At 36.0% G+C, this 27017-nt stretch overlaps 1 protein-coding gene across 2 annotated transcripts in view; it reads right to left on the reverse strand.

The window, feature by feature from the left end:
* Positions 1-4329: 4329 nt before the first annotated feature.
* ABCD3 (ATP binding cassette subfamily D member 3) overlaps positions 4330-27017 on the reverse strand; it is a 79522-nt gene continuing 56834 nt past the window's right edge. For both annotated transcript variants that reach the window (XM_045547494.1, XM_045547495.1), the window contains exons 14-23: positions 26226-26317; positions 26067-26139; positions 24787-24850; positions 17995-18072; positions 17818-17883; positions 17637-17726; positions 17110-17229; positions 11020-11124; positions 7651-7707; positions 4330-5792 (exon numbers count right to left, since the gene is read on the reverse strand). In XM_045547494.1, the coding sequence (XP_045403450.1) occupies positions 5715-5792; positions 7651-7707; positions 11020-11124; positions 17110-17229; positions 17637-17726; positions 17818-17883; positions 17995-18072; positions 24787-24850; positions 26067-26139; positions 26226-26317 (823 nt within the window). In that variant the 3' untranslated portion in view covers positions 4330-5714. The remainder of the gene's footprint in view (positions 5793-7650; positions 7708-11019; positions 11125-17109; positions 17230-17636; positions 17727-17817; positions 17884-17994; positions 18073-24786; positions 24851-26066; positions 26140-26225; positions 26318-27017) is intronic.

Here is a 27017-nt window from a genome sequence, read left to right on the forward strand (position 1 = left end):
AGGATAGCACGACTGGACATAATTAAGGATTATTATCTACTATGATAAATATGGCAGGTAGGGCAAGGTTTAAAAAGAAGGAAGGTGATCAGAGACTCTAGAGGGAAAAGACAGAAAGGAAGACAGTTCTCTACTTGGCTTGCAGCAGACAGTATTACATATGCATTAGAAAGTAAACAGACTATTAAAACGATTTAACTAGAACTTCCGGTGCACACTCGTGGCTGCAAAAGTACTCTGTGAATGAGCCGGAAATGGCGCCCCTGCTGTTCACTTCACAAGCTAGAACATTTACCCCAAAGCCTGCTGAGGCCAAACTCAAATTCTTACACCTCCAATTGATTTAAATATGGTTCCAAAAAAGGTATTTTTAGCCAATTAGAGCCTACCCACTTTACGTACTCCCCAAAACCACGTTTGACATCTGCTAACCAAAAATGAGCTGTAAAGGACCCCAAACTGCCATTGCCCTTTGCAGCCCTTTGTGACTCAGAGACCCCACACCTTACTGCTGTATGACATCACCTAGGTATAAAAGCCCCTCTGACTTCCCATCCTCCTGGGAGCTCCCTTGCCCTATTGCCCTTCTGGGCAGTGGTCCCATGCCACCATCCCTAGGAGGAATCTTATGGGAAACGACTTGCCCTCTCATGCAACCCTGTCCACGCACCGCCCAAATAAAGCTTGTGTGTTACTGCCTCTTGTGATCTTGTCACTTCCTTGATCAATCCGCAAATCCCCCAACTTAACACAAGAAGTTACAAAGGTTTGCAAGCTCAAGGGAGGGAATGCAGACCTACCTATCCATGGAGGATGTTGACACCACACTGTAAAAAAGACCACGTGGGACGGGATATATATGGGACTATCTTTGGAAAAAACAATCTGCCACAAAGATCAATATGCACAAACCAACTGCATTTTCATGCTGTACCAACAATTAGGAAAAAAGTGTTAAAAAAAATACCACTTAGAATCAACAAACAGCAAATGCCTAATAAAGCTAATAAAAGATGTGTAAGACCTCTACACAGAAAACTATACAACATTACTGACAGAAATGGAAGAAGTCTTTAATAACCAGAGGGATTTATCATGTTCTGAGCTTGGAATAATTCTGCATTTGCCAGAAGCACATTTCACTTAGGTCAAGTTGGCTGTGTTCAAATATTTGCGTGTGGTGTGTCTTTTGGATTTTTTTTTATGTTCTATTATATCGGCTACCATGAGGTACGTTCGTCTCCCTCTAAAACACTGTGGATTTGTCTATTTTTCTCAGTTATGTCAGTTTTCATGTTTTGAGCCTATGCTATGAGGTATATACAAATTAAGAACTGTTATGTATTCTTAATTCAAAAGGTTAACCCTGGCCAGGCGCGGTGGCTCACGCCTGTAATCCTAGCACTCTGGGAGGCCGCGGGAGGATTGCTCGAGGTCAGGAGTTTGAGACCAGCCTGAGCAAGAGCAAGACCCCCGTCTCTATGAAAAAATAGAAAGAAATTATCTGGACAACTAAAAATATATAGAAAAAATTAGCCGGGCATGGTGGCACATGCCTGTAGTGCCAGCTACTCGGGAGGCTGAGGCAGTAGGATTGCCTGAGCCCAAGAGTTTGAGGTTGCTGTGAGCTAGGCTGACGCCACGGCACTCTAGCCCGGCAACAGAGTTAGACTTTGTTTCAAAAAAAAAAGGTTAACCCTTTTATCATTATGAAGTGTCCTTTATTTCTGGAAATGTTCAGTCTTAAGGTTTACTCTGTCTGATATTAGAACATTTATATCTAATAAAGGATTCATATCCAGAATATATAAAGAATCTCTGAAGTATTAATAGGACATTTTTTAAAATGGGGCATTTCAAAAAAAGAGGATATCTAGATAGACAATAAACATGAAATGAGTTCAACTTCATCAGTCATCAGGGAAATGAAAAATGAAACCATGATGACGTGCTGTTGATAGCTAAGATATATGAAGTAAAAATAAAATAAAAAAGAAAACACTGACAATACCAAGTATTGGCAAAACCCAGGAAAAATGGAGTTCTTCTACACTTATGGTGGGAATATAAAAATGGCACAACTTTGGCAGTGTGTAACCCACCCAAACTCATTCCATTACAAAAGTGCACACATATGTGCACCAAAAGACATGGATAAGAATGTTTATAAAAACTATTCCTAAAAGTTCTAAACAGAAAACCCAATGCCCATCACTGGTTAAATGAATAAAGTATGGCCTATTCATACATAGATGCTCCTGGACTTATGAGGGGGCTGTTTCCCAATAAAACCATCATAAGTCGAAAATATGGTAAGTCAAAAAATGCATCCAATACCCTGATAAGTCCATTGTAAAGCCAAAAACTCATACATCAAACCACTGTAAGTCAGGGATGATCTGTAATTAAATATTACACAGCAAAAAAAGTGAAGGAACTATTGTCACATTTACAATGGATCAATCAGTCTCACCACATTGAGGGAAAGAAGCCATACACAAAAGTGTATACAGTCCAAAAACAGGCAAAACTAACTTACATGATGGAAGTCAGGAGCTAATAACTGGAAGACAACACGAAGAAGGCTTTTGAGGTGTGAAATGTTCCATTCATTTGGGGGGTGGTTATGAGCATGTATACTTTCTTAAAAATTCACTGAGCTTAAATTAATGGACTTTTTTATACATATACTGCAATAAAGCGTTTACAAATTTTGGGCCAGGTACATGCCTCACACCCACAATCCCAGCACTCTGGAAGGCTGAGGCGGGAGGATCACTTGAGCTCAGAAATTCGAGACCAGCCTGAGCAAGTGCAAGACCCCATCTCTACTAAAAATAGAAAAATTAGCCGGGCATGGTGGCCCATGCCTGTAGTCCCAGCTACTCGGAAGCCTGAGGCAGGAGGATCACTTGAGCCCAGGAATTTGAGGTTACAGTGAGCTATGATGATGCCACTGCACTCTACCCAGGGCTACAGAGCAAGACTGTCTCAAAAAAAAAAAAAAGAATTCTAAAAATGCTTTAACTATCTAGGGAGAATGTGGTAAGAACACTGGTGATAGGGAATGTCTAAAATTGATAAATTAAGAAATAGCTATGTAGGCATACTGTTTAAATATTAAGGTGCAACTACCCCAATTGTTAAATAGAAGAGTTTATAATGGTTGCCCTTAGGGGTTTGGAAGGGACTGTTCTTCAGGTTGTTGATACTAAATTTTTTTTAAGTGACATACATATGTTATGTTTATAGAAAATATCAGACCATTCTAATTCCTCACAAAGGAAAAATTACTAACATAGGTTTTTAAAAAAGTAAACAGCTTCCTATGATTAATAATGCTAATACCCATTTGACAGGAGAAAATTCACTCTGCTTCTAGGTATCAATTATGGATACAAACACCAAGTTTAAGAGTTAAAAAAATTATATAAGGAAATGACAGATGCTGTAATATCAACAGTTTTAAGGCAAGTGTTAATCATTAAAAGAGGGGGGAAAGTGCAAACCCTAAACACATTTTATTCATTTAATGCACAGCAAACTACCAAGGTTGTTTACATACCTATTTTCTCATTATATAAAAAGTAGAAACTTGGTATTAAAATACAGAGTGATACATCTGGGATGCAGTGTGTTGGTCATGGATGAAAGTTCTTATTCTTTGGTTTATTCTTCAGATTAAACTGCCACTTAACAATGTAATTGGCAGAAGATGTTAACAGGAACTATATAGAAAAAGATGTTCTATGGACAGCCATGTTTTAGAGACACTGGATTTCTTTATTGTAGGCCTTCTTAGGACTCTCATTATGCTACTGTACACTGTGGTTCTCCACAAGGATCTTCCTCTATGCCTCAAATAGTGAGGCACTTTAATATTTGTTAAATAAGAAAGGAGGGAAAAAATTTTTTAAAATCCCAAATGGGGTTTTTTGATGGCAAGAACCCATTACAAAAGCAATTAGAAGGCAGCTAGGAGAATACTTCCATTAGTAGGTTTAGGGTAACCCAGAAATCTGAAAATCTGAGACTTTCCCATACCTCAAAATCTTTCCCAAGATTGATAATATCTTTTGAGGTTTCCTGGCTATTTGGTAGCATTTATCAGGTACACTGAAGATTTTATTGAACTTTTCTAAAAGAGAAATTCATTCAATTAAAAACCACATTTGACATTGGGTGCTAAAAGCGTTTTGCGAATTTAATTTATTTTTGTGTTTTTCAAGTCAAGATGAAACTATGTATGTTTTCAAGTCAAGACTGAATTATATATGAACTACTCAGTATTTAGATACCAGAATTAAAAAATAACAAGCAAAAGTTGTATAGGATATCTGACTTTTTTTAATCTGAACAGAAAATAAGTAAGTATACAAGTTTGCTAAATATAAGTGGTAAAAATCGAATGTTACGTATTATGGAATCAGTATATCAAATTTATTTTGGTAGCCAATGATTGTTATAGTTAATTCTGCAAAAAACAAAACCAGTTATGCAGAAACAAGAATACAAAATGCCCCTTTCTAAACCCGAGTTTGATAAAACTGATTTCATATTTAGCTTATTGATTATACTATTTCATTTCTCCCTGTGCAAAATAATACATGTAGTCATTAATGGTGGTTTGGTAAGCTGAAATCATCTTCTCTTAGGATAGTTCAACATAATAATCCAAATATTAAAAAGTTATTCAAGATTCACAGAGATAAACCAGTGCCTGGGAAACATAATTCACCCATGTACATAATTCTATAACATATTTTTAGACATAAAATCACAGTCAAAGACAGTGATAGCATTGCATACTCAGTGCATCACTCCATGTAGTGCATTCCTATGGCTCATCTGGAGTTTAACACCACATAACCACCACACTTCTAATGAATGGGCTTCTAACACACACAAATCTATCCAATTCTTTAAAAAAATCTAAAACTCTCATATGACCTTGAGCTTGACCTGTAAGGACTTTGTGTTTTAATATCCCAAACATTGGGACGATTAGGTGTGACATGTAGTAACCACCCTTGTAAGCAAGACTGCACATACGCTTTTGTTATACCACCTCAAACAACTCAATACTGCAGACTGAGAAGGGCATATAACTAAAGAAAATCCAAATGGCTTTCCTGGAGTCAAATGTACTCCAAGACATATACTAGGAATGAGTATAACTGTGGCAGCTAAAGAAATCTGCCACTGTGTAATAAATGCTATTGTACAATGATGTTACACGTGTTAATAATACATTATGATTTGTTTGTTTCCCACTACCATGGGGCACAAGAAAATGAAATTCAAAACTATCTTGTTAAAATAGGACAAGTGATGACCCCAGTTTTAAATAGGGTTCTTCATTGAAGGAAAAGATAGAGCCATAAAAGTCAAATTAGCTGACTTCCAATGGTTTACATCCCAGGATGAATCAGGTTACACTGATTTAAGCCCAATTTAATTTAGGCAGGTTTTTAACCACAAGAATAAGGACATTCTTAGTACATATTAATAATTAAACCAACATATACACAATTAGCAATATCCTATATAATATTAAATGTTTTAACAACTTGTTCTCAATTATTCTATATCTAGTTAATTTGTTGCTTTGTTTTTTAAAAAAACAAGCTCAACTTTATTTTACAATGTACTTGGTATTTCTAAGTGTATTTTGTAATTATTTCACTGAAGTAGGTACACTCCTCTGGATTTCTCTAAGAGCCAAATTCAACTGTATCTTCTGTTATCTGTTTGAATTCATAATTGCCTCTGCCGTCCATATGCAGGTAGTACTATGGGAAAGAAAGGGGGAAAAAAATCAGTAATTATGAGTAGATATATGAAAACTAAAAGATTTCCTTATTATTTTAAGGGAATCAAATCTATAAGCATCCCACAAATTAGAATGCTTCTCCAACTCCACCACCAAGGATCTGAGCTCCCAGCAGGGTAAACTATGCCAAATGCAAAACTGTTCAAATAGGACAGTCTTTATTACTTTCTTTAGCCTGATTTCCTAGATCAGCTAGGAATTTCGAAGTTAAGGCTTTTTATTTGTCTTTTGGTTTAGCAAAGGGGAAAAAGAGCTATACAAAGTGCCTGTATGTCCTATCCTCTGAAGACACCTAGGACAACAGTTACAAAACCTTATGTTTTTACTTAATGGCTTTTTATTTACAGAAAGATTTTTGTTTTTCCATTTTCTGTATTGCTATTTCTTAGCTATTGTGGCCTCTAACATTCCAGTTCATTGTCCCCCTCCTTCACATGATGACTGGCCTGATAATTATTTTGCTATTTGTCTATCTATAGCTCTGAAAGAGGAGGAAAAGTGAAACCCAAGTCCTCTCAATGTCTTATGGCTATAATGTTTATGAACTTCTAAGAAAACACAAAGGCTTGGGTATATTTGAAACTGCTGCTTTGATTTCTAGTTACTCAATTTCCTGTTTAACCCATGAAAACTGGACAAATTATAATATGCCATAAAATAATAAAAGCTATTTTTAAAAGTCACATAGCTATACAGAATTTCATTACATTTTATGAAGCACTTTCATACAGGTTACCTCTTTGATCCTCCTGGTAATCCAAGAGGTAGGTAGGCAAAGATCAGTAACTTCATTATACAAAGGAAGCAAACTGAGGCTAGAAACAGTGATGTCTGAACCCTGGCTTTCTAACTTCAAACCCCATCTCTTCATTTTATCACCTGTAGACTGTCAGGTGATAGTCTAAACCACAAGGTTCTTGAGGGTAAAAACTGTAATCTGCAACCCTCATGACACTTAGCCCAGTAACCGGCAAAAAGGTGCTTAATCAGGTATGTATTTTGTGGGGAAAGATACCCCTACCATTGTTCCAATTTTTCTCAAATCCTTTCTTTTACCTAACATTTTTGTATCATTTAGGAAGGAAAAAAAAAAAAAAAGAAAGAAAGAAGAAAGGAAAGAGGGAAGGGGGAAAGATAGAAGGAAGGAAAGAAAATAAAGGAAATTAAACTTGGGTTACTTTCAGGTTTTGAGCACTTTACATTAAGAGTTGAAAAGAACTGCCAGAGTGAGAACGGCACTGCTGGAGCCCCAGAATAAATAATACATCTGTACCAGTGTAGACCTCACTAGAAGATTGTTGTAAATCATAGTGACTACCTAATGAGTCCTGTGTATTACAGTGCAACGATAAACACACTGACATTACGCAATCTCCCCCCCCTCCCCCCGCAGTCCTGGCCCCTACTAAAAATGCCCCTCAATTTTTTGCCATCTAATTTTTCTGAAGGCTTTTCTCCACTCAGTCACTACTGGATAAGAAAAAGTTTACTTAGCTATGTTTGTGATAAGATTATGCAAATTTCAATCAGTTGCTATATAATGGTCACTTACAAAACCGGAGAACCACTAACTGGTTCTCTAATATCTCTCATACATACTAGGGATTGTTTATATACATTGTAGCTTTCAAAACTAGCAACTATAATATTTAAGAAAATTCTTTTATTTTCTAAAACAAAATCACTTTTTTTCCTTAGGGTGTATGTTTATAAAAGAATACATGCCATGAAATCTATAATAAAACCATATTCACCTGAATTCACATATTTAAATATAATAAACTTTCACTGTACCATTCAATGAAAGAAACACAAACCTCATGGTGTTTCCAAAGAGATTTTCTATGTGACACAGTGAAGAGGGTGATGCCGACCTAATACAAAGAAAATGATTTGGGTTTATATTAATAACAGAGAGTCACAGATTAAACTAGTCCATATATTTTAAGCTGTCAAGATGACTGTAGTCAGTGGCTATAGTTAAAAATCAATGTCAAACAGAAAAAATTACAACCTATGCCAAATGTTTATACTAATGGAATATACAGGCCGTCAACCACACAACAGAAACTAATAGGTACTGGCATTAAGTATGTAATTTTGTTTGGAGCAAAAAATATATCTCCTAGCACATTTCCTATTTTACTGTGAAAAATATATGAAAAGAATATATAGATGACAAAAATAGCAAAAGGTTAAAATCAGGAAAAATTTACAGTATAGAACTGTCTATAGTCAACTTGCTTCTCAAATACAGGGTCATGATCCCCCTATTGGAAACTCTTGTTTTAGAATGTGTCTTGGAATTCAGATTTAAACACATAACTGTTTCAGCTGCCACACATATGGACACTGACATTGAGACAAAGAGTTTAAGTATCTTTTGTTAGTTCAGGCCAGGTTTTGTTATCCAGTGAGCTTGCTACAAAATTATTAAAATCTTTTGGTTTTAAGAGTTTTCTGGATTTCAGATTATGAATAAGGATTTATAGATCTATATTTCAGATTTTCAGAAAAACACTGACACAACTACAGTTGCTCTGGATCAGTGGTTCTCAACTGGGGATGGGGGTGGGGTAACTTTGTCCTCAGGGCTGCAGTCCCCAGTCCCCAACCCCCTGGCCTACAACTAGTACTACCAGTCTGTGGCCTGTTAGGAGCCTGGTTGCACAGCAGGAGGTGAGCGGTGGGTGGGGAGCAAGAAAAGCTTCATGTGTATTTACAGCCACTCCCCGTCATTCACATCACTGCATAAGCTCTGCCTCCTGTCAGATCAGCGGTGGCATCAGATGCTCATAGGAGCAAGAACCCCACTGTAAGCTGCGCATGTGAGGGATCTAGATTGCGCGCTCCTTATGAGAATCTAATGCCTGATGATCCGAGGTGGAGCTGAGGGAGAGATGCTAGCAGCACTGGGGAGCGGTTGCAAATACGGATTATCATTAGCAGAGAGGTTTGACTGCACAATAAATATAATGTGCTGGAATCATCCTGAAACTACACCGCCCCCCGCCCCCCGCTGCCCCCAGCCCCGTGAAAAAATTGTCTTCCAAGAAACTGGTCCGTGGTGCCAAAAAGGTTGTGGACCGCTGCCTCAGGGTACATTTGGCAGTATCTGGAGACATTTTTAGTTGTCACAATTGAGAGCACTGCTGGTATCTAATGGGTGGAGGTCAGAGATGCTGCTAAATATCCTACAATGCACAAGACAGCACCCTCCCCCCAACTAAGAATTATCTGGACAAAATGTCAATAGTGCCAAGGCTGAGAAATCCTGGTCTAGGTCATTGTTTCCCAAAATGGATATCTCAAAGCTGACATATACATACTTAGGATAGCCAGGAAATTTCCATCATAATTTCTTAATTTTTTAATTTTGATGATAATTTTTTAAAAATCAGCAAAAGTATATTCAGGATCATTTTTACCATGACATTTAACCCACATATGTGTTTATACTTCTACTTGCACAAAGTGATATAACTTAAAACTTAATGCGTCATAAGTTTGGTTTCCTTGTGAAAAGGTTCTTAAATTAGTAAGGAATTACATAATATAATAAGTATATTATCAGTATTAATGAAGCATACATCTCAACTGTACAGCACTTTTCTGATTTTTGAAAGCTCATTTCAGATATTATTTCTCTGTTCATGAGTCCTTAATAATTGGATTAGATATCTACTTAATAAGGGCATTCTTTATATTAGAATTACTTGAGTAAAAATTCAAAAGCAAAATTCAAAATAGAAGATGTGGACCACAGATTCTATCTTTCCATAATAAAATTCCAAAACACTGGTTTAGTTTCAGTATAACAGTATCATGGGTCTCTTTAATGCTGCAAATTCAAAATTGTGTTTACATTTTATCTATATTTAATTCGTAAATCTATATTTAGTTTTGTAGCTGTAAAAGAGCTCTAAGCTTAAGGAGTTCATATCTCATTTTATGTTTATACATGCTTAAAATTTATCATAGTAATTCAATTTAAATTATCACTAGGGCCCCCATTTGAACTTTTTTTTTCTTTTAAATGAAACCTATGTTTTATAGAATTTATAAAATCTTAGGTGGGGATTTATACCCTATAGCTAGAACCTAAAAGAAAATCACATGGTCAAAATTACCAGCCAAGAGCCACTAAATCATTGATCATATACAGACTACATGGTTTTATGTATATGAGAATACCACAGAGATCTCTAATACCTATACATTTGAAAACCAGTATGGACAAATGAATAAAAAATATTACCAAAACTGCTTCAAGAATAGGAAATAGGCCATTAAAGACATAAAATCAGTAAACTCTTCCTACAAAAATGAATGTAGCAAATTTATTCTTTAATCATTATACCAGTGCTTCTTAAACTTTAATGTACATTCGAATCATCTGGGAATTTTATTAAAGTGCAGATTCTGATTTAGTAATGCTTGAAATTCCACATTTCTAACAAACTCCCAGGTGACTGATGCTGCTGATCCACGACCACACTTTGAATCATAGGAATTCATGCTATATATATGCAACATGGCCTTCTATATTTACTGTAAACTCCATATAAGAACATGTATAAAATGTTAAAACACCTCTATACCTCATTTCTTACATAGAAACTATAAAACAGGATATAACTAATTTTCTCAAAATCTAACAAGTGTACAGATGGTGGTAACAATTCCTCAAAGAAAAAAAACTGAGACTAATAATAACTACTTAAAGAATGGAACCGGTGTAGACAGCCTCAGACTTGGCTACTAAAAGTAGCTTTGGTAAAATATTGCTCAGGCCAGAGATGATGAATTAAAAATTACCAACTAATTATTGTTGAGCTTTCTTGATAAAAAAAAAATGATGTTTAGATAAAGTTAACAGAATGGATTAAGAAAAGACCAGTTTATTAACTATGAGTATATTTAATGAGGTAATGGGCCATATATTAAAATATAATTTCATATCTAAGAAATGGCTACAGAAAATTATATACAGAATGCATTTATAATTCTTTTTCTTTTATTCCTACTAATTATCAGTTTAAAAATCTTTACTAAAGCAAGAAATCTGGTGATAGAAATTTGGTTATTTAATAACTTGGAGTCTTCTCTTTGGATACATATTTGGTTGCCACAGGGAAAGCTGGGCAGGGGGACGCAGCCCCCCACACTGAGAACCTGCCACTTACCTTTCGACAATGACTATAAATGTAGCCTTCCACATCCACGCTAACAGCACTTGTGCACTCATCCAAAATGGCAAACTGGGGTTTGTGATAAAATAATCTTGCCATCTGAAGTATAAAAAGAAAATTTTCAATACAACATGTGCAGAATTAAAATTAATAAACTAAAATAAACTTACTTTAAATACGCTTTTACAGTCTTATCAAGCAAATGTATAAAAATTATTCTAACTCAAAAACCCTACTTCCCAGAAATAGAAACAATATAAATAAACATAATTGTTTTTACTGTCATCTTGAACAAACAGGAAAATGTAATTCATAGGAAATATTTATTGTGCAGAGTAAAACAAAGACTTTAAGACTGATGAGATATGGGAATTTCAAACTAGTATTAAAGAAAGTTCACTAAACAAACAAGTTAGAGGGTATATATTTTAATCAAATTTTAGAATTCAGACTGTAGATGACTAAGGTGCCAAAAGGTCTTTATTTTAAACATTTTGTTGCTTAAGTAATGGTATCAATTAATATTCCCACCAATAATTTTTTACTGCACCTGTTTTATATCCCTGTTTTCAGTACTGGTGTGCTCATTTTTAAAGCCTTTGCTAATTTTATAAATAAAAATTAACATCAAGATTGTTATAGCATACATTTCTTAGATTATCAGGAATGCTGAACATTTTCCTATATTTATTTTCCACGTGTTTTTTTTTCTAGGGATTGTTTATTCTGATCCTTTGTCTAACAAATATTCCAATTTGTCATCTGCCCCCAACAAGGATCTCTATATTGTAAGATCAAGGGGCCCTTTTCTCTCCTTTCCCAATTTATCTTCTCTGTAACATTCTACTCAGATGATCACTCCCTCCCTCCTTGAGAAACAACGGTGAAATCATGCTCCTAAGTTTCCTTCTACTTCTTAGGATGCTTTCTCAGTTTCTTTTCCAGCACTTTCTTTCCTACTTGACCATTAAATGTGGAAGCTCCTCAGGGGTAACTCCTAGGTCCTCTTCTCTTTTTCCCTATATCATATCTAAGTGATCTCACCCAATCTTACAATTTCAAGTATCATTTACATTCTACAAACTCCCAAAATGTATCTCTCACCCATACTTTTCTAATTTCCAGATTGATATATAAAAATTCCTATTTGATTTTTTACTTGGAAATCTCACAAGCTTCTCAGGCTTTAAAAGTCAAAAACTCAAATGCACTTTCTAGATATCCCCCCCAAAACCCATTCCTCCCGTAATCTTGGACATTTCAGAAAGTAACGCCATCAAACAGTTGCTGAAGCAGGAAAGCCAGGAGTCCTCCTGCTCCTTCCCTTCTCCTCCTCCCTTCCACCCCACCCCCATGTTTACAATGGACTAAAAAGTCCATTCAAGTAAGTCATGTGGAGTTTAAAGTCTACTCACTTTTCCTCACCTCCACCAATATGCCCTTAGTCCCGAGCACATTCATCTCCTGCTCTAATGTCTACACACAGCTTCTGACCTCCTCTTCTGCTCCTCTCCACTCCACTCTCCATGTAACTAGAGAGAATCTCTCAGAAATGTGCATCAGAGAACTTCACTCTTTGGCTTAAAACCCTTCAACAACTTCCCATTTCGCTTAGAATAAAATTCAAACTCCTTATTCTGGCCAAAAAGGCCTGGTACAATCTTATTCCTACTCATTGTCCAACCTCAACGTTCTAGCCAACACTGGCTCCTCTCAACTGCTAGGAACAAGGTGTCTTAGGCTTTAGGGGCTTAGCACTAGTCATTCTTTCCTCATGTCTCAAATGCCTTACTTTGCTTCTTTTGTCTTTCAAATCTCTGCTTAATGTCACCTTCTCAGACAAACCTACCCTGGTCCCTAACCAAAGTAGGGACCAAAGTAGGACCAAAAGTAGATCCTTTCTGTAAAATGCCTGCAGCACTTCACATATTATGAATTGTGTGTTTGCCTTTCTTTGTCTACCTATGTAGGCTATAAGATTCATAAAAGTATAGACTCTGTTTTAATTACTACTGTATACTCAACACATATATGGCTAACATGCAAATAGCTGATAAATGAATAAAACAAACAAACAGCTTTCTTGGAGTTTATATCTATTTGTCTGAGGGGAGGAAGGGGAAGCAGTAAGTATAGCCTATCATGAAATTAAACTGCGCAGAAAATGAAAGGTACAGACCACAGGAGTCTTTTGGGTAAGGCAGAGCTTGCTTTTTAGATCAAAGAGATCTCAAAATGTCTTTCTGAAAGAGAAGGACTAGAAGAGATGAAGTGTAGGTGGGGGTTGGGGGAGGGTGCATACTGGAAGGAAAGGGATGTGATGAATCAGAGAGGGAGGGCCCATAAAACACAGGTGGAGGTATTAGCCTTTCTCGAGAGGAAGGGTGACATATCCCCCACATACAGCAGAAGCAGGGAGGTCAGGACAGACCAGGGTGAAGTTAATGAAGAGGAGAGGTTAACGCCACACCTCTGTGCTCCCACAGGACTCTGCAAGCCTTCACTGCCACACTTGCCACACTGTATGGGCATTTTCTCATCATGTGTCTCCCCCACTTTGCTATCGGCTACTTGATGCCACAATAGAAGAAAGGTGTAAGGTGAATAAGTATACGAACGCTGGAGTTGTACAGTGTTCCTAAGCTTGACAAGCCTCCCCCCCAGCTTTAACTGGCTGTCTTTGCTTGGCAACCTAGTTAATTGCATTAAAGTTCAATTTCCTCTGTAAAATGGGGCGGTCACAGTTCTTATGTCACAAGACTGTTGTGAGGACTAAGTGAGGTAGCTTGTAAAGTGCTTGGCATATTTTCTACCCTCTATTAAGCAATCGAGGAAAATTATCTTTTAACTGAAATAATACCCTTTCTTCTTTAAAAAGTAGAAGGTAGGTTATTCTGTCAAGTGTGGTAGGGTAAGGAATGAGGTAGAGAACCTAAGAGTGGTAGTTTTTAAACGATTATCATGAAGAATGAGATACAGAGGTAAAAGTAAGTAAAGTGATTGCCAAGACATGCTGTGAGCCTCTCTAAGATGGGAAACCATGAAGGCATTGTACCACTGATCCATACAGATATCAGTGTTTGATTTTTTTTCAGCTGTGCTATGAAGCCTGGGTAGAGAAATACCAAGGCAAACAATTGTTCTTGGGTTGGGGTTTAGGTAATATGATGAAACAAAAAGTAGGAAAGGAAGTTAAGAGAAAGGGATCACTTGTTTTTTCCTTTAAGAAATATATCCTGAGTCATCTCCTATGTCCCAGGCCCTGGATTATGTAGTCTGTACTGGGCAGGAAAGGAGGCCGAGTTAGAAGGGGAGTGATCCATTGTAAGAAAAGGGAGGAATCAATATTCTAGGAATCTCAGGGCGTTTGAAGAAGGGAAATAGTTATCAATTTGAGGTAAAAGAAAAAGATTTGTAAGAATAGATTTTTTAAAAACACTAAACATTTTCTAACAGTGGTATCTGTGGTAAAGGGGTTTGGACTCCTTCATACTTTTATAAATATTCCAACTCTTCTATCATACATACTTTTTCATAATTCAAAATAAGAAAACTTGTTACTAAAATGGAAGAGCAATAACAATAGAATGGAAAAGATAACTTTTGGTCAGAGAATAAGATATTCCAACTTATAATATTAGTTGGAGCAATCCCAGCTGATGATAGCTGGGCCTAAATGAGTGCAATGGAAATAAAGGAAATGTCACTGGACGCTTCAAAGGATAAAGAGAGGAGAACTGGGAAGACAGCCACCTACAAACTGGGGCAATATAAGTACTGGTTCAGAGCAAGAACTCTGGTGTCAGACACCCCTGCACTTGCATCTCAGCTCTACCACTCAGTAGCTGTATGGTATTAGGAAGCTGCTTAAGCTCTCCATGTCTTTCCCTGTCTGTACCTGACTTTCCAGGGCTGTTGGGAAGATTAAAAAGGATCTGCCATCTGAAACCAATCTTTCCCTCATCATTATTCCAGTACACCTTCCTTGTAGCTATGATTAAAGGCTGCCTGGCATTACGGTGACTATTTGGAACCCCTACCTAGATTATAAAGGGAAGCACCTAGCACAGTGCCTTGCACAGAGGAGATTCTCTGCTAATACTGCAGAAACTATACCATTTAATTTTTTTCACTGTTAAAATAATGGATTAATAATCTTATTTCCTTATATTTATGCTGATTTTTTTCAAGGGACTTTTAAAAGGGACTTAATATCTGTTCACTGAACCTCTCTTTGTTCAATAGCATTATTCCAGTCCCTCTCATGTGCCAAATTCAAATCTTGACCTTTTTTACCCAAGGGATCTTTCAGTTCATTTGTTTTACACCAACTTTCACTCTTACAGATTCCTTGTTTTAATTGATTAGGCATTTCAAGTCTCTTCTTCCTAAAAATTATGTCTACTTTTCCCCCAACTTTTTACTTTGACAATTTTCAATCCTACCAAAAAAATGAAAGAATAAAATGACCACATATATGCAATCTTTACCCAAATGCACCAATGTTAATATTCGTTACATTAGCCTTCTCTTCCTCCCGCTCTGAAACAAAACAGTAGACCCTCTTTTAAACTTCACATTCAATTCCCCACACATTGGCCTATACAGAACATCCCTGTCAATGGCTTGGTCATACTCCAACTGTATGTGCAGCAGTGTCATGGGCGAGCTTTCCCCATTTCCCAAACAACTCTATCACGGTTCATCTGGTTTTACAGGATTCTTCCACCCACCCCCTTACTCTTCCAAGATATCCTCCTGTTGCTCTAGGCACACCCTTGAATTTCTAATAAAAATTATCCCCTCTGTACCTTTATACTGCACACAGAGAATTCCTTAGTTAGGCACATTTATTGTTCTTTCTGTGAGTTTCCATTGCATCCATTTGGGAACCATATCCTTACAATTTCTTTGAAGTCATAGTATAAGAAATTTAAATTTGTTTTCTTGACTTACAGTTATTTCTACAGTCTTCTTCTAAATTGACTCTGGGAATGCCTAGTCATTTCACATTTTCATTCCTTCAGTCCAATTTCCATTTTGAGTATAGTTAATATCTCTTTTGTTTATGATTCATTTTTCACACTAGATTAATTCACATTACAGCACTAACCAGGCAAAAAACAATATTATGTTATGATTAACTTTGTACAGAATGGCTATGATTTTGGGAAAAACAACTGCAGAATCAGGGAGCAGGAGGCAACAAAAAGGTAAAATATAACCTGAAGATAATGGATAAGAAATGCTACCGTAAGCCATTTCTTTTGCTTTCTTTCTTCTGGCTAAAGTTTTCTCTAATTTCCATAAGGCCAACACTCTGGGGGAAAAAAATCCTTCGGATCTACTCAAACTATGATATGAATAGTTTAAAAAAAAAAAAAAGATTCTTTGTAAAGTTACTTCTCTTAACAGGGTACCCAAAGTATCACTCTTTGTATGTAGTGTTTAGTATATATTTTTGGTTTGGGATCAATTTGGTCATGACAAAAATTAAAATAGTTCCTTTCAAATACTTCTTTATATTAGGAAAATTTAAGAATTCTAAATAACTCTAAGAGTAGTAGACACTGAGCCATGAAATAATGATACACATAATAATGGAGGGAAATGGCAAGAACAAAGATTAAAATGATGATAAATCAGAATGGATAATCTCTAATACCTTCAGCTATTTCAGGTAGAATAGCTCAAGTGAGACAAAAGAGATGTCTATTAGGAAAAGACACTGAAAGAAATTTTGTAAGCCAACCAGGATTACCATATATCCCAGGATCAAAAAGTTACAAAGTTTCCCCCAACTTTTTGAAAAATGGATTTAATGGTATATAATTGGATCTGCATCTTTTCCTTTCACAGGTACTGGCAGTAAATTTACAAATCTTTCAGAATTCCAAATTTACATGCAAGTTAAACATTTTCAAGCACTTCTATTATCATTTAAACTAATCCATACTGAAACAATTGCTAAATAAAAAGATAAAAGATAAAATAAAACTTTGTGTCTTGAGTAATCAAAATGCTGGACCCTGAGAGTGACTTTACCAGTTGCATTTTTGTGCAATGTCTTCAGAGTATACTTACTGCCATTCTTTGCTTTTCTCCACCACTGAGTACGTCCATCCAGTCCTGAACACTGTCCCAGCCTCCTTCACGTTCAAGGATATGACCCAACTGCACATTGTCTAAGTATTCCTTCAGTACCTTTCAGCAAAATGATTAAAACCAAGCTTAATATAAACAAACAATTTCAAATGCTTCATTTTTTAAACTGGACTGACTATAATCGCACTGCCAATACCTCTTCCGAAAGAACATGGCACAAGCCCTGAACCTTTCCGCTTCTATCTACACTAACCTTGCCAAAATATGCCTAGCAGCTTAGAGAGTAACACTACATAATTAAAGAGAAAACAAATAGTGTAACGATAAGGTTAAACACTCAATGATTCATATTCAAGCAAAGTGGTTATCATCTTACCTCAATTTGGCAAATTGTAATTAATGGTATTGGAAGGCTTTACAGGTTAGGATAAACTACGTGGCATTTAAAATACTTCACTGATTAATGGAGTATTTTCAATAGATCTAGGACATAAATATTCCCTTACTTGGTCAGATATTCCCTTCTTTTTCTGGTCTTCTCTTCCATCTGGATATATCACTTGGTCTCGAAGTGTTCCAAGGGTCATATAAGGTCTCTGATAGTGGCAGAGCAAAAGTCATTAGAAGTTAATTTTTTTAAATAAATAAAAAGATCTTTAAATCAAAATAACCCAAACTAGGTCTTACCTGAGGAACATAAAATAACTTTCCTCTCTCAGGTTTAGTTAGACGTCCTCCAAAAAGAGGCCATAACTTTAAAAAGAGAGTAGGGAGGAGCAATTGTAAAATTCACAATGTGGCAGACAGAATGACAAAGTAAGACTGCAAAATTCTGAGTTTGGTTTGCGATCAACTTGTACTTACTTCACCAAGAACACGGAAAAGTGAACTCTTTCCACAGCCATTTGGACCACAAATTAGAACATTGGCCCCGGAACGAACCTGAAAGAAAATTAGTCTATGAATTAATTAGATCAAAAGAATATATACTCAATGAACATTTCCTTAGAGTCAAATAGCTCTTTGCTAATTATAAGCTATTAAATATTTGTCAGTAAATGTGATGTTAGGTAGAACCATGAAGAGGTATGGTAAAGGGATATTTTACTTTTGTTTGCTTTCAATTTTTACTGTTGCATTTTTTCATTCAAAAATCATTATTGATTGGTATTATCAACTTAAGATATGAAGAGCTAAAGCTTAAAAAAATCTGAGAATTCTTGAAAACAGTAAATACATGCGTACACACAGTCTCTTTTAAAAAATGGGGCCGGGTGCGATGACTCACGCCTGTAATCCTAGCACTCTGGGAGGCCGAGGCGGGAGGACCGCTAGAGGTCAGGAGTTCGAGACCAGCCTGAGCAAGAGCAAGACCCCGTAGAGACTAAAAATAGAAAGAAATGATTTGGACAGCTAAAAATATATATAGAAAAAAATTAGCCTGGCATGGTGACACATGCCCATGGTCCCAGCTACTCGGGAGGCTGAGGCAGAAGGATTGCTTAAGCCCGGGAGTTTGAGATTGCTGTGAGCTAAGCTGACGCCATGGCACTCTAGCCAGGGCAAAAGAGCGAGACTCTGTGTCCAAAAAAAAAAAAGGAATTGTACTATATAGACTGTTTCATAACTTGCTGTTATTATTTAATAATATATCACAGATAGTCTTTCAGGTCAGTATATATTCAGATTTTCCTTTAATGCCTGCAGTACCTTCCACAGTAGGATATATCATAATTTAGTTAAACAGCAACCCCCCCCCCCCGGTTAAATATTTAGGTCATCTACATATTGTTTTGTTCCTTTAGATAATACTCCAATAAGCCTCCCAGTCAGCAAGTAAACTTCAGCACTACTGAGAATGTTTCTATAGATTAGACTTTTAGAAATTAGAAGTGTTGGATCAAAGTATATGTACATTTTAAATATTTACATGTGCCACTAAATTATTCTGCAACAACACAAAGATAAATGAGAAACTGCAAAGAGTGGTTAAGTTCTAGGCTTATGGTGTTATGAAACCATAATCAGCTCTATAAAAGATCAGAAAATCTGTTATAATTCTAGCATACAACATTAAACACCAATGTAGCACAAGAGAAAAGAAAACACTACAGAGACATGGGTTACTTTAGTAGCTATGTAACCTGTCTTTGATAATTTTTAAGCTGGTTAGCCTTCAGGTTCTTTCAATAAATATTTCATTCAGTAAGTATTTATTGAATATTGTGCGTCAGGCTCTGCTCTACACATTGAGGCTACATTAATGAAAAAAAAAATCCCTGCCCTTAATGGTTTACATTCTAGTGGGGACAGGCATACAATAAGGAACATGCATAATAAATAAGCAAATTAAATGTTATAAAATAAGTGCTATGAAGAAATAAATAGATCAGGGTAAGGAAACTTAGGAGTGGGTGGGGGAAGTTGCATTTTTAAGGTAGTCAGAGTAGACCTCATTGAAAATGACAACTGGGCAAAACTTTGAAAAAAGGAGTAAATTAGGATTTATCTGTAGGAAGACTGTTCCAGCCCCACCTTTACCCACAAAAATCTAGTCCAAAAGTACTGAAGCGAGAATGTACCTGTCCTGTTCAAAAAACAGAAAGGAGGCTGATTTGGCTGGAGAAGAATGAGGAGGGAAGAATAGTAGGAAATGGGAACAGACCACGTAGGACAGGGAAGTGGCAGGCAATTCCTACAAGGTATTGTAAGCCATTGAAAGAACTTTGGCTTTTACTGTGATGAAATGGAGAGCCATCAGCATTATGTACAAGAGCCAAAAGATGGAAACAACCCAAGAGGATGAATGGATAAGCAAAATGTGGTATATACATACAACAGAATAGTATTCAATCTTAAAAAGGAAAGAAATTCTGATACATGCTACAACATAGAAGAACCCTGAAAACATTGTGCTAAGTGAAATAAGCCAGACACAAAAGGGCAAATATTGTATGATTCCACTTAAATGAGATACTTGGAGTAGTCAAATTCAGAGACAGAAAGAATTAAGAGGTTCTCAGGGGCTGGGGAGAGGGAGGAAGGGGGTGGGGGGAAATATTATTTAACAGGTACAAAGTTTTTATTTGGGAAGATGAAAAAGTTCTGGAAATGGACAGTGGTAATGGTTGCATAACATTGTAAATGTACTTAATGCCACTGAACTGCACTTAAAAATGGTTAAAAAGGCTAATTTTTATGTTATAAATATTTTTATCACAGTTTTTAAAATTTTTTAAAAAATAAGCTAGCCTAACACATAGGTGATCTGTAATAAAATACCACAACTTATGCACATTATCATTAGAGAATGAGCTATTCTATAATAAATGACTTTTCCAGATGAATGAACTTTTTCTGAGAAATTATTTTAAAGAATCATTTGACGGACTTCTTTCTAAACATATTTCCTTATCCTAGAAAATGTACTGAATATTCCTGATAAAGAAAGGTTATTATATATAATAACTGCATTCTACTGTAACAGTGACAACTTAGGACCTCCTAAGGTTTAGGGAGTTGTGAATTAAATGGTTCCCTCCTACTCTGCTTTATTTGAGTAATGTCAGCCACATATCTATTTTTTGCCCCAACTGTTCTTTGTGGTTTACACTGATATCCATATTCCTGCCTCCAACAAAACTTCTCTATACTATTTGCTGCATTATGCCAGAAAACTCAAAAGCCCAAGTTTGTAATGATACATATAAATAATAACTAGATTTACTTGAAATTCTTAAGCACTCTCTTATGCTCAAATATCTTAGACTCAGCATTAACTTTTCTCTACTCCACGGCTTTTGGTAGTGTTGGATAAAACCCCCAATTATGACATCAGCCATGGTAAGTCAGTGGTAATTTTTCCATATTAAAGATTTATAAACATGTCCTTTTGAGGGCTTAAATTAAGATTAAAAGCCAAGTGTAACTTTTACTGAAAATTAAGTCCTTAATAACACTGTTTAATTGTAGTTCTTAGATTGCAACAAATGTTTTGAGCTACATATTTTTACCAATAAAAACCTTCCCCCAAAATAACATTCCTTGATAAATCCTAATTCCTTTGAATTTAGCATAAGAAATTGAAAAATTCTACACATAAATGATTTAAATACAAGAGGAATTATATAAAAGTATGCTGTTATTCCATTATTGGGCATATACCCAGAAGAACAAAAGTCATTCTTTAACAAAGACACCTGTACCCGAATGTTTATAGCAGCACAATTCACAATCGCAAAGATGTGGAAACAACCCAAGTGCCCATCAATCCACGAATGGATTAGTAAACTGTGGTATATGTATACCATGGAGTACTACTCAGCTATAAGAAATAACGATGATACGACATCTCTTTGGTTCTCCTGGAGAGAGCTGGAACCCATTATACTAAGTGAAGTGTCCAAAGAATGGAAAAACAAGCATCACATGTACTCACCAGAAAACTGGTTTCCCTGATCATCACCTAAATGTACATCAGGGAAGGATACCAATTGGATATCAGACTGGGATGGGGGGGTGGGGGGAGGGGATGGGTGTATGCCTACATGACGAGTGTGTTGCGTACCCTCTGGGGAATGGTCATGCTTGAAGGTGCTGACTCGGGGAGGTGGGGGGGGGAGGGGATGGAGGTATGACTACATGATGAGTGCCAGGCGCACTGTCTGGAGAATGAGAACGGACGCGCTTGGGACTCTGACTCGGGGGGATGGGCAGGACATGGACAATGTATATGACCTGAACTTATGTACCCCCATGATGAGCTGAAATAAAATAAATAAATAAATAAATAAATAAAAAACAACAACAACAACAAAAAAAGTATGCTGTTTATGAAGACTTACTGGCTTCTTCAAACACTATAAACATGACTTACCGAAAATGTAAAAATCTAGATAAGTTACAAAGCATTAATACTAGTTTAATCCCTACATTATAACCTGCAAGTTGTTATTGCTTAGGGTCTCTTCACACCTCACAGAAAAATATCAAGATAGATAAATATGCTTATGCTGGGGAGTTTATAAAGGAAAAAGGTATAAAATCTCTTATCCCAAAGCAGCTTTTATTATTTGGTTATAACGTAACCCAAAAGGCAAATTAATCATAAAGTAGGAACCATTTATTTTGGGGGCCAAGTCTCAGTTTTATTATGCCTCTTTCCAAGAGAAGAAAATCTCTATTTTCAAGTGAGCCAGATGGGTAGAAAATAACTGCAGGTTACAAGGAACTGAAGGATGTTTGTTGACGATACAAAGGATATGTTAGGACAAACGATGGAAAGACAGAATGAACGTGAAAAAGCCAAGTCTAATTTGGAATGCCTTAAATCAGAAAGACATAGAAGAGGAGTTCATAACAGTGCACCAAAAGGATAGAAATCAAAGAAACGGCTCCCAGTGGAGGAGAAAACAAGAATCACAGATTAGACACCAGGTAGTAAGGAACACGGTTACAAAGTAAAAAACTTGAATGAGTAGGGGCATATCTGGGGACTCAAGATTTTCCAAATGAAACCAAAATAAGGGCAAAATATTAAGGACCATTTTAAGACTATATAAGTGAACTTACAGGAACTGGCCAGAAGTATATCAAATTCAAACATAAGAGATTGGGACTAAAAGACTTTGAACTAAAAAGAAAGTAACCACTTTAGTGTGGTAACCTTATAACAAAATAGTATTATGGACCATAATCATGATCTGTCTCCTCTGTGTATCTGTACATACAGATCCCAAATCCCTTTTCACCACGCTTAAGCCACATGTACACCTATATTGTTGGTATATTTTATTTGAGCATAAAGACAGAAGTGAGGGAAAGTGGGAGAAAGGGCTAAGAGGCATTCTTCAATAGAGAAGTCTCATGTCCCTTTATACCCTTGTGCAGTAGTAATAAAAGGGCTGCTGGAACTCAAGGCTGGCTACCTATTCTGCCAAAGCAGCACTCGAGTAAATGGAGTACCTAGACCTAGTGAGAAAACACTTCTGTGATACTTGGAGTCATTCAATATTTACCAACTATATTTATTATTTTCTTTACTTCCTCTTGTGTTTTCTGGCTTTAAAATAAAGATGATAATGACATACACTGTTGAATAAGTTCAAAGTATATAAGTAACTAACATTTTCCATTTTTACAGTTCCTTGAGAAGCAGACATATACTTAAGAAATATAAATTACTAAGAGCAGAACAATTGAAGACTTACCTAAGACTGTAACAATTTAAAAACAAATCCAATAATTACATTTTATAAACTATCAGACAATATTCCTTCAATGAAAGCCACTCAAAAAAAAAAAACCCTGCATAAAACACAAATTACAGAAAGCCAGATACAAAGGCATGTAAAAAGGAATCCTGGTGCTGTGCTGTCCAATACAGTAGCCACTAGTTACATGTGGCTACTTAATTTAAAATTATATTAATCACAATTAAATACAACTTAAAATTCAGTTCCTCAGCTGTACTAGTCACATTTCCAGTGCTCAATATCCACATGAGGCTATTGTTCTGGACAGTGCAAATACAGAACATTTCCACCATCACACAAAGTTCTATCGGACAGTGCTGTTCTAGGGAAATGGTATCTGGAACTGGGAAGACAGTCTACATGATATAAATTTGTTATCAATCTTTAAGATTTCCAGATCTGAGCCATTCATGAAGTCACAACATACACACAACCTAATAGTCCAATAGTAACCTTTAGACTTGTGAGTCTTACAAAACAAGACAAAAACACTCTTTTGTCTTTTATTTTTAATTTGGCCTGCCAAATTCCATTTCATTAAAAGAATACATTGAGGCCAGGCGCGGTGGCTCATGCCTGTAATCAATCCTAGCACTCTGGGAGGCCGAGGAGGGAGGATCGCTTGAGGTCAGGAGTTTGAGACCAGTCTGAGGAAGAGCAAGACCCCGTCTCTACTAAAAATAGAAAGAAATTATATGGACAGCTAAAAATATATATAGAAAAAATTAGCCGGGCATGGTGGCACATGCCTGTAGTCCCAGCTACTCGGGAGGCTGAGGCAGGAAAATTGCTTGAGACCAGGTTGAGGTTGCTGTGAGCTTGGCCGACGCCACGGCACTCACTCTAGCCCGGGCAACAGAGTGACTCTGTCTCAAAAAAAAAATAAAAGAATACATTGAATCAGGATCAGAATTCACTTCGCATGAGATTTTGCTTGTTCTGAGTGAGTGACTATTTGTAGTGCTATTGTGCTGTTTTTCCACTGTTTTAATCAGTATTATTAATAAAAGAATTCTGTATTTTGTTTTTATAGGTGTAAATCCTCTTGCACAGTCAAAATAATACCAACCAAACTGTAAGGTTTTTTTAATTTAAAGAGAGTAAAAATACATTTGCATGTTTAAGTGTTCACTGGAGATTCCACTTAACTATATCTTCTATGGCTCTCTTGACTTGGACTTTATTTGCAAAAAGTTTTTTGACAGTAGTATTTGAAATTTTAAAGTCCTATCAATTAAGAAAAATATACTTCTAAGTGTTTCAAAGACTTACTTTTTAAAGCAATTCTGTGGATTCAGAGACTAAGTCAAGCCTTAAAATTAATTTAAATATTCAGACAACAGTTTGTCAGTTTACATTTTGAAGGTGATTTAAGCTTTTACGTGATAATTTAAAAACTTACTTCAAAATTAAGGTCTCGGATCAAGACATCTCCATTTGGCGTTGCTAAAGGAACATGATCAAACCTATAGAGGAAATTAATAAAAAAAGGAAAATTTTAAAATATGTAAGGAACTCATACAACCCAATACCAAAACTCAAATGACCTCATTAAAAATTGGGGCAAAGACCTAAATAAACATTTCTTAAAAGAAGATTCACACTGCCAACAGACATGTGAAAAAGGTGCCCAACATGCCTAATCATCAGGGAACTGCAAATCGAAACCACAATGAGCACCTCATGCCTGTTAGGATGTCAATCACCAAAAAGACAATAGATAAGTGTTGGCAAAGATGTGGAGAAAAGGGAACCCTTGTAAATTGTTGCTGGAAACGTAAACTAGTACAGCCATTATAGAAAACAATCTGGAGTTTCTTCAAAAAAAGTAAGAAATATCATACGATCTAGGAATCCCACTCTGCATATATACCCAAAGGAAATAAAATCAGTATCTCAAAGATATACTCCCATGTTCACTGAAGCATTATACATAATAGCCAAGATATGAAAACTACCTAAATGTCCTTTGACTGATGAAAAGATAAAGAAAATATATTGTATATATGTGTGTATATACACATACACACATGTGTATGTATAACCACACACATGTAACAGATTATTATTCAGCCTTTAAAAAGAAAGAAATTCTGCTATTTTCAACAATATGGATGGAACTGGAGGACATTATGCTATGCAAAATAAGCAAAACAAAAATAAACACTGTATGATCTTACTTGTATGTGGAATCTAAAATAATCAAGCTCATAGAAGCAGAGAGTAGGATGGTGGTTGCCAGGGGCTAGGGGGAGGAGGAAAAGGGGTGATGTTGGTCAAAGGGTACAAAGTTTAGGTGATATAAGATAAATAAGTTCCGGAGAGCTAATGTACAGCATAGGGACAACAGTTAAAAATACTATATTATATACTTAAAATTTTCTAAGATAGATCTAAATTAGATTCTCACCACACACAAAAATGGTAGCTATGCAGAGGTGACAGATAAGTTAATTAGCTGAAATGTGGTAATCATTTCACAATGTATACATATATCAAAATGTCAAGTTGTACACCTTAAATATATATACAATTTTTATGTCAATGATACCTCAAAGCTGTTTTTTAAAAAAAGGAGGGTAATTTTAAATTAAATACTAAGCAATTGCAAGCTGAAAGAGAAAGGCTATTATGAAGTTGAACAAAAGTTTATGGTGCTAAAGAACCTTTTTCTGTACGTACTTTATAATGTTATCTGCATTAATGATTTCTCCAGCACCAGGTATCAAGGGAATGACTTGTACTCCTTCAATACCTTAAATGGAAAATAAGTATTAAAGCATCACATTATGTCAGGAAACACTTAAAACTGCAACCTCAAACTGTGACGTTCATATTTACCCTTTTCCTGTTGCGAGACCATTGTGCGTTCATATTTGCCATTATTTAAATCCTTTAGTACTTGCATTAATTCTGTAATCCGAGCGGTAAAACTAAAATTGTTAAAAAAGGAAACCATAATCAAAACTCCAGAATATTATCTTTTATACAAACTTAACTGAAGTTCCTAAAATTATGATTTAGTATAAATAACCTAAAAGAAGTCTCATTAACATAAATTTTTAATGATAGTATGCATGTTTTACTATGTTTCAACAGGAGATCAGGAACATGGGGATAAGGGAAGAGGTTTCATAGAATCCCCAGCACAACAGATACTTCATTAATAGCCAAGTCAAGACAGTTGTTTGCTGCTAGAATTTTAAGGAAGTTTCTTAAGGATACTACAAAAGGACTACTGCTAGTACACTCCTTAGACCCAGAAGTATGGACCCTGAGTTCTTGCTGAAGTGACCTACAAAGTCATGTATAAGGGTAACCTTTCTATCTGAGGAAGGCATTACGTATGTCAAATGCACACTGCCTCCCTGCAAACAGGGAAGAATTTGGAAGATTCTCTCTTTCTTACTCTGAAGAGGGGGAAAGATGAAGAGTTCTAAATATTAGATAGAAATCACTGTGGCAATAGAGAGAAATCCAAACTAATGACAAGAGGTTGGGCAGTAAAGAGAGAAAGTACTCTATCAAAGAACAGAACAGGATTTTTTCGGTGAATAATAAGCAGAAACCTTATAAAGGAAACTTCGGGAGGTGATGGATCTGTTTATGGTCTGGATGGTTTCACAGGTATAT

Source organism: Lemur catta, chromosome 3 (assembly GCF_020740605.2).
Source record: "Lemur catta isolate mLemCat1 chromosome 3, mLemCat1.pri, whole genome shotgun sequence".
Classification (NCBI taxonomy): Eukaryota; Metazoa; Chordata; class Mammalia; order Primates; family Lemuridae; genus Lemur; species Lemur catta.